The sequence below is a fragment of the Mirounga angustirostris genome, unplaced genomic scaffold (assembly GCF_029215605.1).
Source record: "Mirounga angustirostris isolate CCGP_5_RB_7025 unplaced genomic scaffold, mMirAng1.0.hap1 SCAF_13, whole genome shotgun sequence".
Taxonomy (NCBI): domain Eukaryota; kingdom Metazoa; phylum Chordata; class Mammalia; order Carnivora; family Phocidae; genus Mirounga; species Mirounga angustirostris.
The window spans coordinates 17,572,361-17,586,366 of NW_026991721.1; the positions used below are offsets into that span (position 1 = coordinate 17,572,361).

The 14,006-nt window shown below is 34.3% G+C and overlaps 1 protein-coding gene across 3 annotated transcripts in view; it reads right to left on the reverse strand.

The window, feature by feature from the left end:
* TTC17 (tetratricopeptide repeat domain 17) overlaps positions 1-14,006 on the reverse strand; it is a 116,697-nt gene that overhangs the window by 58,646 nt on the left and 44,045 nt on the right. For all 3 annotated transcript variants that reach the window (XM_045893876.3, XM_045893875.3, XM_054511978.2), the window contains exons 14-16: positions 13,377-13,454; positions 13,016-13,240; positions 4,842-5,028 (exon numbers count right to left, since the gene is read on the reverse strand). In XM_045893876.3, coding sequence (XP_045749832.1) covers positions 4,842-5,028; positions 13,016-13,240; positions 13,377-13,454 — 490 coding nt within the window. The remainder of the gene's footprint in view (positions 1-4,841; positions 5,029-13,015; positions 13,241-13,376; positions 13,455-14,006) is intronic.

Genomic DNA, 14,006 nt, shown 5'->3' on the forward strand with positions numbered 1-14,006 from the left:
TGAATTATTTTAATCATAGCAGTGGAATAGGTTATGACTCGTTGGGAGTAACAGAATTATGCACAGGAACCACACCAGCCTTGGAAGGCAGAGGACTCAGATTTCAGTCTCGGCTCTACCACCGAGTGACACTCGACTTGAATAACTCATAATCTTTGCTTCTAAATTCATAAAAAGGGCTCTATCACATAGATATTTGTCAAAGGATAATTTGTTAACCAAATAATTAAAGCCATTTTTAGTAAAAAAATATAAAAATCTAAACACATTATATACAGAGTTACATTTGGCTTTGTTGCAGGATATGCTTGCATTTTAGGATTTTGAAACCTGTAGTAAATGAACCAAAGTTTTAATTCTTCTTACAGAAATAAATGGAGGGAAGCTAACTAGTAGCATATTAAAAATGCTATAAAAACTGGATCTTTAAGACTGTATCTTGTTTTTTAAAGCAGACATCTTCATTAATTTTTATGAAGAATGTCATAAAGCAAAGGTCCTTAATTGCAGGTAGCATATGCTGGATAGTCCACAGGAGGGCAGCAAAATGCAAGATTTCTTTTTCTTCAAAATCTAAACTCCAGGTAAAATTGTTTTCAGCTACAAGTTATAAATCTACAGAAATTAAGGTTGAAGAGCATAGACTAAAACCATAGGTAATGACCAAATTATAAAAGAAGATATGATTTAGGTAAGTAAAATTATTAGGTAGAAGAAATTTTTTTCTCTAGTGGTGAAAGCCTTCACATACATATTATAGAAAAACCTGCATAAAATTCTAAGCATACCTAAATATTAAAGTCCGAGTTCTACTGTACAACATTTATCCATCATTTCTAAAGATCTGGGTCAATATTTTTAAGTTGGCATGTGTCTTAGTGAATTATGAAAAGACCAGAGAAATACTGGGTTAGAAGCTCAATTATATTCAGCAAATACCAATGCCATTGTCATGGCATACCTGTAAGCATCTCATGTAAATGAAGTCTAATAAATATGACCTGCCATTGGTCTGATGTTTTCTAACAAAAGAAAAAGAAAAAGAATACTGGATGAAAAAGACTAAAAATAAAGTAAAACTATACATATCAGAGACATAATAATAAAATAATCTAGACTGATTAAATGGTAGAAAAGTACCTTTACTAGATATAACTGATTTGCAAATTAGTGAAGTTGAAGGAAAAAGTACTTTGAAAATATTTTGGAGTAATAAATGCTTGGAAAATCCACTACAGGTATTTCTGGACTTCTCTACAGGTTCAATATTTAATCATTCTGCTTATATTGTAATTAAAATTTATTTTCCATTTTTGGTCCTTAGTTATTACTTCATGAAGTTTTATTCTTTCTGACACGTTTATTCTTTCCAATTAAAAAGAAAAGTCCTTATTTTAGTGTTGAGCACTGAAAAGAACTTACTTATACTCGAAAGCACTGAGTTTATTTAACAGATTCCATTTTACTTTAAAAAGGGCCAAGTATGTTGTTACTGAAGAATGGGTTTGTTAAAGTGGCACATGCAGTTCTATTTAAGTTAAATCAAATTGTAAAATAACAAACCAATAAATGTGGTAAAACAGCATGTATGTCAAAACTGGTCTTCTCATTTTAATCAAAACTGAAAGTGCTAGCTTCCCTTTTAATAGTCAACTCAAGAGTAGACAATTTAAAAATCAATCTATTAAGTTTTCCTTCCCAGCATCCTTGAAATTGGGGTGCTGATATAAAACTACCTATAAAAGAGAAGAATTTATTAAAAGCTATTCAAAGGAGAGAGAAAGAGATGATGTCAAGTACTTGCTATATAAGAATATACACACCTAACACATGGCAGTCAATAAAAGTTTGGAAAAACTGTCAGGTAAGTAATTATGCATTGACACATTTTTCAGCTATAAAGCCTTTACAAGTGGAAACATTTTGTAAGCATAGTGATGATGTATTTTTAAGTTGAATGAAGTTGCATTACCTGTGCAAACATTCCAAGAAACACACACTGAAAGTGTGTGAAAAATTCCATGATTACATATGAAAAGCAATAAAATACTTGCTTATGTTAACACACTGCCTATGCCTACAATTTTAGCATTAAATTCATATTACCCAAGAGATTATACTGTTGCAGTTGCTATAAAAATAGTTACTAACATGGATCTTTAAGGAAAATTTGTTGAAAATTAACAATAATGGTCAGAAAACTATTAAAGAAATGTTTTCTAAGAGTAATTAGCTATTTTTGATCTTGAAGAAAAGCTTATCTGTAAAGCTTTTAAATGGTAGCTTTTCAAACAGACTTTCATAAGAGAATGACTTAGGTTGGGATGGGGTGGGTAAGGGCAGCTGAAATTCTTCTCTAATAAAAATCAACATGAATTCCTTGATTACTATAGGGAAAAAGAATCATAAGCCTTGTTGATATCTTGAAAACTTCATACTGTCATAATAAACACTTTAGACAATGTGTCAGACATGCAGGATAACTTATGAAGCTTATTTCAATATTGCAAAAATGAAAAAGCAAAAGGCAGACAATCATCTGAAGGTACAGAAATGCCAATCATTATTCAGAGGTTTTTCCCTCTTTTTCCTCAACCATTTAGTAAAGCTCAGAGATAGAGGAGATGAAACTGGGTTTTTAAATATAAGAAGTTCATGGTGCCTGTGGAGATACTTGTTGCTTTGAAGTTTCAGCTTTTCAAAGCTGGAACTCAGCAAAGCAACTGTGAATGTACAGGACTCCTGTGGAAACAGTAATGCAAAAACACTGTCAAAGAAAAAATCAATACAGAAATGAACTCAGTATTGTCAATGAAGTTGTAAACTTAGAAAATGCTATAGCATACATTTCCATCAGGGGGCACCAGTATTTAGCAGATGGTGGGATTCTCTCCTCAAGTAATTAATTGCAACGTAAAAGGGGCTAAATTAAAAAAAAAATTTATTACTGAGCTCTCTCTGAAACAACTAAAAAATGTATTCCCTCTTCCCAAGTCCAATTATTTTCTTTTTTGTATTAGATCGAGTAATAATATCTGTGGGATACCTGGACAACTAAATACTAAGATACTACAACTTTGTAAATTTGTTTCAGGTTATTAGTTTCCTGGGTTAGTTGAAATTATGCTCTGGGGAAAAAGTTCAAGACAACTGAATTCCTTCTCTTGACATGAGTGACATAAAATAATAATAAATTTCAAGAAACTGAAATCCTAAGCAAAAACATGTAAAGTAATATTAACGAAAAGGCTTTTTAGAAGAGGATCACTATATACATACAAAACTCTTCTTTCCAATAACAGGAAAGAGGCGAGGAAGATGATAGCAGGTAAAAAATACAAGAGACTCTATAATAAAAGCAGCTCATTGAAAAAAGTGAGGTTCTGTTTACAAGGCTATTGTCAAGTAATCTAAGGAATTTAAGAGACCCCAACATATTTTCTGGAATTAAGTAAGAAGGTAAAGATCCATAACTTGCTAATATAATAAAATAAAATTAAAAAAAATCCATAACTTGCACCACTAAGGTCAAACTATTTTGTATTTATTACAAATTTCTAATGGCTTACTTTTATCCAACACCTATCATGTGACAAGGATCTTATTTAATCCTACCAACAAGTCTACAGGACAGATTTTCCCTTTCATTTTATAGATGAGGACAGAAGTTACTTTACAGGGATCAGATACACAGTAATGGCAGAGCTAAGGCTCAAACATGAGTCTGCAGGACTCTGTTGCATCGCTGAACTACGCACTGTTGCATTGCTAACACATTGTCTTAGGCCTTCAGCATTCATGCAAAAACTCTAGTTTAGATCCTCTGTGGATCAGTACTGACCCACACCTGAGCTATGGAGTTATGCTGCTACTAGATTTTTGGTTCCTTCACTAAAAAATTGGGCTCTGAAACTTAAAAATGTAAACACTACTTACTGCTGGTCATTTCATTAAGATCTTAAGGTAGTCTAGTACAGTGAATCTGGAAAACCAGTTTGAGGGATTTTTTTTTTTCTTTAAGTGAAGGAGATGGACTGATAGTGCTCTGCTTGAATATTACAATCTGACCTGAACATTAACAAAGCACCCACAGTGTGTTCTACAACATCAAAGTTCTGAGGGTCCACATATATGTAAACCTCACCTCTCATAACTCAAATCAAACTTTTTTTATTCTTGTAGTGAAAGTTAAATAAGTAAACATAATGGACCCCTTATGGAATTCTAACTGATGAATTTATAATAGTTATAATAGTTCAGCTAGATATTAACTCAAATATTTTTTTCACCCAGATGGACACATTTATGCACATTCATATATATGTATATATATGTACTGGTGGCTGTGGGAGAAAGTGGAAGAATGAAAGAAGATACCCCTTAATGTCAGGAGACTACTTTAAAGTAAGTGCAGTCAAGCTCTGGATCATCTTCACTGAAAGGCTAGGAGTATATTTCAGTGAATGAGGATCAAATCTTCAAATGCTTCAAATCTTACTGCAGATTATCTTTAGGGACAGAAAATATATCCTTTACCATTAATATTGGTCATTAAAAAACATCACAGATTTTGGGGTGAGAAAAAAATCTTACAGTCTATCAATCTCAGTTGAATCTACTTTAGTCAGCCTTTTTTTAACTAGGGTTCTAGGAGAGAAGTACAATACCCTAAGGCATCTATATATAAGTAATGAATTAATTTCCTTCCTATGTATCTAGAATTATACTAGTGATGTAAAATCCCTGGGAAAAACTGAGAAAAATCATTTTCTGTGTTCTGTTGATCAGAATAGGAACCCTGGTTGAGCTCATTATTTTGCCAGCATTTAACAGCTGCTTACCACTGCAAACAGAAGAGGTGATGTTGTATAGAAAAGGATAAAACTGCATACAGCGTATCAATTTCAGGCTGTTTTCACATTCTGGGCATTTGGTAGTTAATTTCAAAGCCTGTCTAAAGGCCTCAAGTGCCCCACTGATATTCTTCAGAGCAAGATAAGCATTTCCCAGGCTCAAAAAAGTCAGGGGCTGAAAAGAAAAAGAAAAAAAAAATCAGAAAAATGTTAGTGAATTAATATTTCCTGAGAGTTACAAAACTTTTAAAGTATATATCCTTTAGCTTCTTTTAGGTTATCCCATAAAAGTTAATGGCGAACTGTCCATTTTATCTACATCAGCCAATTCTACACTGTAACCGATATAAATTTATATTTTACCTTTTTACTAAAATAAAATATAAAGTGTGTAATATACACTAGTCTTAAGTGTACAGCTCAATGAATTTTTATATGTGTATATATCCCTGTAACCACCTCTCATCTCAAGATATAAAACATTTAGAGTGTTTCTAACACCCCAAAAGATTCCCTTGGGTAACCCAACCCCAATCTCAGATGTAACTAGTGTTGTTATGTTAGCTCTACCGGTCCTTAAATTACATATAAATGTAATCAAACAGCATGTTCCCTTCCATGTATATATAAACTGTACCCTTTTGTAGATTCTTTCACTCAGTACAATATCTAAGGTTTAAGAAACTGAATGTTTTTTGTGCATCAGTAATTTATTTATTTTTTTTAAATTAATGTGTAATGTCTACCATGTGAATCCACACAGTTTGTTTATCCATTCTCCTACTGATACGCATTTGGACTGTTGCCAGTTTTGGGCTATTATGAATAAAGCTACTGTGAACATTCTTTTTTTTTTTTATTTTAAAGATTTTATTTATTTATTTATTTGAGAGAGAGAGCATGAGAGCGGGGAGGGTCAGGGGGAGAAGCAGACTCCCTGCTGAGCAGCGAGCCCGATGCGGGACTCGATCCCGGGACTCCAGGATCATGACCTGAGCCGAAGGCAGTCGCTTAACCAACTGAGCCACCAGGCGCCCCTACTGTGAACATTCTTGCAACTATCTTTTGATAGACGTATTGCTCATTTTCCTTGGATATATACTCAGCAGTGGGTCTTAAGGCAGGCATATATTTAGTTTTATGAGATATAGTTTTTTTTTTTTAAAGATTTTTATTTATTTGAGAGAGAGAGTACGAGTGGGGGTAGGGGCAGGGGGAGGGAGAGGGACAAGCAGACTCTGAACTGAGCGTGGACCCCGAGGTGGGGCTCAATCTCATGACCCTGAGATCACAACCTGAGCCAAAACCACGAGTCGGATGCTTAACTGACTGCCACAAAAGCGTCCCACAACCAGAGTTTTCTAAAGTGGATGTACATATTTACACTCTTATCAGGAAGTATGAGAATCTATTGACTTAGGACTGTCAGTCTTTTAAATTTAGCTGTTTTAGTGAGATGATGAAGTAGCATCTCAATGTGGTTTTAATTTGTATTTCCCTGATTAGTAATGATGTTGAATATTTTGTCATGTGCTTATTGGCCATTTGGATATCATCATTTCTGAAGTGCCTATTGTTTTCCCCATTAAAAAAAAAAGGTTGTCTTTTTCTTACTGATTTGAAGTTCTTTATATATGTACTAGATGTGGGACCTTTGTTGGAAATATTTATTGCAAATATTTTCTCCCAGTCTGGGGTTTGCCTTTTATTCTCTTACTGGTATCTCTGATAAACAGAAATTCTTAATTTTGATGATGTTCAGTTTACAGATATATACATGTGTATGTATATATAAAAATATTTATATATTTATACAAATATATATTTTACAGTCAGTGCTTTTTTAAATCTTTGCCTACTATAACATCATGAAGACCTTCTCTTATTTTTTCATCAAGCTTTATTGTTTCATGTTTCACATTTTGGTACATGATCCACCTCAACTGTGTATGAAATTCGGGAGGAGTGAAGGTTCATTTCTTTTTCCATAGGGATATCTAAGTATTCTAGCACTACTTACAGAAAAACTAATAGGTGTCCCCACCCCCCTGAACTACTGGTGTGCCTTTGTCATAAATCAAGTGACTAAATATACAGGGCCGATTTCTAATTTTTCTATTGTGTTCTATTGGTATGTTTGAGTATCCTTGTGCCAATACCGTATTGACATAATTACAGCAAGTCTTGAAATTTAGTAATATAAGCCTCCCAACTGTTTTTTTCTCCCCCTCACCCACAAATTTTCTGGCTATTCTAGATCCATTTCTGTGTAGATTTTAGAATCAACTTATCCATTTACACATACATATACATGCAATAGCTGGGAGTTCAGGATTAAATCTATAAATCAATTCTGGAGAGAACTTACATCTTTTTTTTAAATTTAATTTTATTATGTTATGTTAGTCACCATCCATCATTAGTTTTTGATGTAGTGATCCACGATTCATTGTTTTCATATAACACCCAGTGCTCCATACAATATGTGCCCTCCTTAATACCCATCAACGGGCTAACCCATCCCCCCACCTGGGAACTTACATCTTAACAATACCGAACCTTCCAATCTGTGAATATAAGGTCTCTCCACTTATTTGGGTCTTCTTTGTCTTAGCAATATTTTGCAATGCAGTAGAGAAACCTTATATATCTTCCTTTAAATTTATTTCTAGATATCTGATTTTTTATGCTATTATAAATAGCTTTTGTATCCTATTTTCCAATTGTTTGTTGAGACTGTTTTTATAAGCAGCCCGAAGTATTCAGTTTAGGTCATTTTAGTTGAAATACACCTATGCTTGGCAATTTGTATTTGCTTGTGTACAGACCATTTATTTTACACTTATTTTATCATTAAAAATATTTTAAAGGATCTAAGAATGTTTTATTTTCAAACTGTACAACATATCCCTATGAAAAGCAATACCTATAATTTATCCAACTATTAGCTTTTTTTTTTTCTTTCTTCCAACTACTTGCTTTTGATTCAGGCTGTTAGGTCACCCATAATATCTCACTATAACCAAGCCAAGGTATATAAAATATTCCAGATTACAGAGGCATAATCTAAGTAGCTCTCAGATTACATTTAAAATTTTACTTAGTGGTTTATACCCAGATGCAAAATTAAATCCCATATTTAGATTTCAAAGTGTTTTTATATTTTTACATAAGGAAACAAAATGTTTAGTCCTATGACCAGAATGATGGTTGTACAAATATCTTATATTGAGATAAACTAATTATTTTGGAAAAAAAATGAATTTTCATCAGTTCATCCAGAAAATAACTACTGAGTGTTTACCAATGTTTTAGATACGGGGGACACAGCAGAAAATAAGAAAGGTAAGTCCCTGCCTTTGTAGATTTTTAGTCAAGCGTCACAAAACCATAGGGGTATCACCCAAGTATGAGAAGAACGTGATGGAGAAGAGTATAGCAGGGAAGAGACGTTAACTAGACCAGAGTGGGTAACGGAGTGCCATTTTAAATAGTGTAGGAAGGGAAAGACTTACTGAGCTTACTAAGTAGTCAGTATTTTAAAGGATTTTTAAGAAGATGAAGTAAGATATCAAGAATCTTGGTGGAGTGAAGTATTCCAAACAGAAAGAATAGAAGGTGCAAAGGGGCTGAGGTGGGAGCATGCCCAGTATGTTCAAGGAACTGCAGAGGTAAGTGAGGCTAGAACAGAATGAGCAAAGGAATGATTTCACGGATATGAGGTCAGAAAAGTAACAAGGTCATGTAGGACCTTCTACACTATGGAGAACCATTGAGGAAATTTGAACAGACAAATGACAACATCTGACTTTTTATAAGGATCTTACTGAGGGGACAAAGGCCAAAAGCAAAGAAGTTAGGCAGGAAGCTAATGAAATAATTCAGATAAAAGATAATGGTGTATTGGATCAGACAGCAGTGGAGATGATGATAAACAGTCCAATCCTGGGTGTATTTGGAAAATACCAGCAAGGTTAGTTAATAGACTGAATTTACCCTGAAAGAGGAAAAAAGGTATGAAGGATGTCTCCAAGTTTTTGTCCTGAGCTACTAGCTTTATAGTTTCCTGAAATGGGAAAGACAGAGAAGAAAAGACTGGAACAATGTAAAGGAGCTTAGTTTTGCCCTTTAGTTTTAAAGTATGTTTTAGACATCCACATGGAGATGGTCAAGTAAGCTGCTGGATAAAGGAGTCTGTAGTTCAGAGCAAAGGTGACAGGTGATTCAAGAGGGAAACAAAGGGTTCTCAAGATGTGGTGCTGGAACAACTGGATGTCTATGTGATATGAACTTTGATGAATGAACTTTGATCCCCACTCAACATTACAAAAAAAATTTAACTTGAAATGGATCACAAACCTACATGTAAAACCTAAAACTACAAATCATCTAGAAGACAACATAGGAAAATATTTTAGTATATTTGAGTCAACTATGTAAAGACAAGTAATAGACAGCAAAACCAAAGTAGAACTAATTGTTTTCAAACTTCTTGTGAGGATACCTTAAATCTAACAATAAAAATCAAAAGAGAATAGATGGGCAAATTGAAGGGTATTTTTAAAAGATAAGATAAAAAGAGAAAATATTTTTTAATGTATGATGCAGTTAAAGATTTTGTATAAAGAGTTTGTATAAAATAAAAAAACCCTAAATTCTAACAAAATGAGCAAAATGCATATACAAAGTTTTACTTTAAAAATACAATTAAAGGGATGCCTGGCTGGCTCATACTGTGGAGCATGTGGCTCTTGATCTCGGGATTGTAGGTTCAAGCCCTGCATTCAGTGTAGAGATTACTTAAAAAACAAAACAAAACAAATCTTTAGAAAAAATTAAATAAGAAAATAAAAATACAATTAAAGGATAAAGAAATTTATAACACAGGAGTGAAATTTTTTAAAGTAAATTTGTTTTACAAATGTTAAGTCAGAGCCAGTGTGACATGGCCAAAGGGGGTGTGAGCTCTGTGGCCAATCTCCCGGAGTTCAAATAAATCCACGCTCTGACACTTTTGGTAAATCCCTTTGCCCGTATCTTTATCTATGAAATGGGTAAATCTTACCTCACAGGGTTGTTGTGAGGATTAAGTGAGTTATCACATGTAAAGTGATCAGTATGGTGCCTGGGTCTAGTAAACAACAATAAAAGTTAGCAGTTAGTTCAATTGCCCAATTCTGGTGAAGCTACAGATGAAATGAATACTTTCCAATCTTGATGGCAATATATATTGGCCCAAATCTTTTGGTAGATGTTTGGCATTTTATATTAAAGCCATCAAAATACTCATTTGCTTAGTAATTCCACTGCTAGCAATCTTTCCTAAGAAAATTACCTGGAATGCAGAAAAAGCCTTATGCAGAAAACCATCAGTGATAAAAGGTAAGCACTATCAGCAACCTAAACATCCAGAGCCTTCCCTTTGGGGGCCCAATCATCACATCCCATATATAGCATCCGTTCCCACTGTACCTGCACCTGGCCCATAGCAAACATTTGATATATATTTGATATACTTTGGCACCAGGCCTGTTGTACACTATAGCAATTATAAACGTTGGCTTAAAATCTACCTGTGAATTTGTGTATTTCAAGGGAAACTTTTAACAGCAATATTTTCTTCTCATGCTTAAAAAATTAGTTCTGAGATATCACAAATAAACCTAAACCACTCATGCACACTTCTTTTACAAGTTTTTTTGGAGAGGCGCCTGGGTGGCTCAGTCCGTTGGGTGTCTGACTTCAGCTCAGGTCATGATCTCAAGGTCCTGTGATTGAGCCCTGCGTTGGGCTCCCCGTTTGGTGGGGAGCCTGCTTCTCCCTCTGCCTCTGCCCCTCCCCCTGCTTGTGCTCTTTCTCAAATAAATAAATAAAATCTTTAAAAAAAATAAGTAAAATAAAAAAATTTTTGGATATAAAACTTAGGAACATTTAAACACTAGGTATAAGAGCAATTTTTTTTTTTTTAAGATTTTCTTTATTTATTTGACAGAGAGAGAGTACAGGCAGGGGGAGCAGCAGGGAGAGGGAGAAGCAGGCTCCCACTGAGCAGAGAGCCTGATGTGGGGCTCGATCCCAGGACCCTGGGATCATGACATGAGCTGAAGGCAGACGCTTAACGACTGAGCCACCCAGGCGCCCCGGGTATAAGAGCAATTTAATTGTATATTTATTAAACTGTATTTCATCAAACCTAAGATGTCATCAGTTGTAACATGCATCGTTATTTCAGAGATGTTAAAATATTAAAAAAGAAGTTGTATCTTAGAAACTATGAACTAGAGTAATTAACTACACAGCAGTGATTAACTCCATGCGCTGCATGTGGGAGGTTCAGGGCACGAATATTAACCCATCTATCTATTCTTATCAATGCAACCTTTAAACTGTGTTCTGGCTTGGTTGGTATACAGATACCTATAAATTAAAGCTGTAAAACAGTAAAATATTAAGCAGCAGGCATACAGTGATGAGTAGATAAAGAAAGAACGAGATGTTTCAGACTGACATAAAAAAGTGGCCGTGTATTTTTAACAGCTATGTCACTCTTACTTAAACATAAGTTCCTAAAAATAAATTAACTACATAATTATAAATTTCACTCATTTAAAATAAAGAAATGACACAAAACAAGAGAACTACAGGCCAATATTTCTGATGAACATAGTTGCAAATATCCTCAACAAAATACTAGCAAACTGAATCCAACAATACATTAACAAAAATCATTCAACACAATCAAATGTCATTTACTCCTGGGATACAAGGGTGGTTCAATATTCGCAAATCAATCAATGTGATACATGGCATCAGTAAGAGAAAGGATAAAAACCGTATGATCACTTCAATAGACACTGAAAAAGCATTTGACAACGTACAACATCCATTCATGATAAAAGGCCTCAACAAAGTAGGTCTAGAGGAAACAAACCTCAACATAATAAAGGGCATATATGAGAAACCCACAGGAAACATCACCCTCAATGGGGAAAACCTGAGAGTTTTTCCCCTAACCTCAGGAATGAGACAAGGATGTCCACCCTCACCACTTTTATTCAACATAGTACTGGAAGTCCTAGCCTCAGCAACCAGACAACAAAAAGAAATAAATGGAATGCAAATCAGTAAGGAAGAAGTAAAACTTTTACTATTTGCAGATGATGTGATGCCATATATAGAAAAGCCTAAAGACTACACCAAAAAATTAATTAAAACTGTTAAGTGAATTCAGTAAAATCATAGGATACAAAATCAATGTGCAGAAATCTTTTGTATTTGTATATACTAATAACGAAACAGCAGGAAGAGAAATTGAAAAAACAATCCCATTTACAACTGTACCGAAAATAATAAGATACCTAAGAATAAACCTAATTAAAGAGGTGAAAGACCTATACTCTGAAAACTGTAAAACACTGATGAAAGAAATTGAAGAGAACACAAACAAATGGAAAGACATTCCATATTCATGAATTGGAAGAAAAAATATTGTTAAAATGTCTATACTACCCAAAGTGATCTATACACTGAATACAATCCCCATCAAAATACCAACAGCATTTTTTGCAGAACTAGAACAAAAAATCCTGAGATGAATATGGAACTACCAAAGACCTTGAATAGCGGAAACAAGCAAAGGAAAAAAAGAGAGAGAGAGACAAACCAAGAAACAGACTCTTAGCTATTGAGAACAAACTGATGGTTACCAGAAGAGAGGGGGGCAGAGGCATGGGTGAAAGAGGTGATGGGGATTAAGAAGGGCACTTGTTGTGATGAGCACCAGGTGATGTATGGAAGAGTTGAATCACTATATTGTACACCTGAGACTAATATAATACTGTATTTAACTGTAGTGGAATTAAAATGAAAAAATAGAAATTAAATATATCTAAGAGAATCTGGGAGTAAAAACAAGAAGATACAGAAAAATGTCATTAGCATGATTCTACATTTGCACAGAGTAAGACAAATCAATATAAAAAAATAAACACATCGAAAATAAGATAAAACAAAATCTGTTTCCTACCATCTCAAAGTATGCAAACTCTACTCATAAAAATATGAGGGTTTTTTATGTCTTCCCCAGAAAAGTACACGTTGTACCCTGGATCTGAGTTACCCCCACATAGTACGTGGAGCTGCCAAGAAACATAAGGCCTCACCTCAGAGCCATTGATGGCCAAAGCTTGAAGCAACAGCTTAGTGGCGTCAAGATGGAGACCATGGTGAATCAAAAGGTTGGCCAAGTTCACAAGAGGAATGTCCTGGTATTGAAGTGGAGCCAAATTCAAAGCCCTCTGAAGACAAGCAAGAGCAAAAGTGCTGTTTCCTACTGCTCTCCAGTAGAGTCCAGCCTCATTGAGTATCAGCCAGACGGGGGCATTTGGCTGAAAAACCCAAAATACCTCAGTTAATACAAGAATACAGTACTAGTTCTAACAAGGATGTTTAATGCATGCATTTTAACTTTTAATTACAATTACTAAGCATTTAAATTTCAGATGTCTAAAGCAGGTGATTTACCTTATTAATAGCGTGAAATAAGAATGACCCAATTTCTTCTTCTGGGATAGTATAGTTATTAATACGGGAAAGCAAAATCTGAAAATATCAAAAGGAAGACTGACTCAATTGAAAATAACAGGGAAGACATTTGAAAGAATTCTATAGATACCAGTCTTTACTTGAGCTCCTCAGGAACACTAATTTGAATAGATACTTATAATCATATATCTATATATATAAAACATGAGGTCATCAATATACCAACAGGTGTTGACCTGCTTACATGAATGCCCTAGTTTCCTCTAACTAAAACATGTTAAAAGATGTATATCACATATACTATTAAGGTGATATGCCATACCCCATTAAAGTCAACCTAAGTATCTAAAATCAAATGAGAAATTATTCAAAAGACAATAGCACGTAACACCTGATGCAACAAAAATCTTCTATCTTTCCTAGCTAGAAAAACACTGGATCCTCAATTACACTATGTTCTTGCAACATGTTTATAACTGTGAGCAACTCTAAGGTAGGGATCATGGTCTATTTATCTTTCCTAGCATTCCAAACAGTGCCTGGCACATAATGTTTTTCCCCTCAGTAAATGTTTGTTGACTGTAAGTAGTAACTGTTCATAGTTTTAAA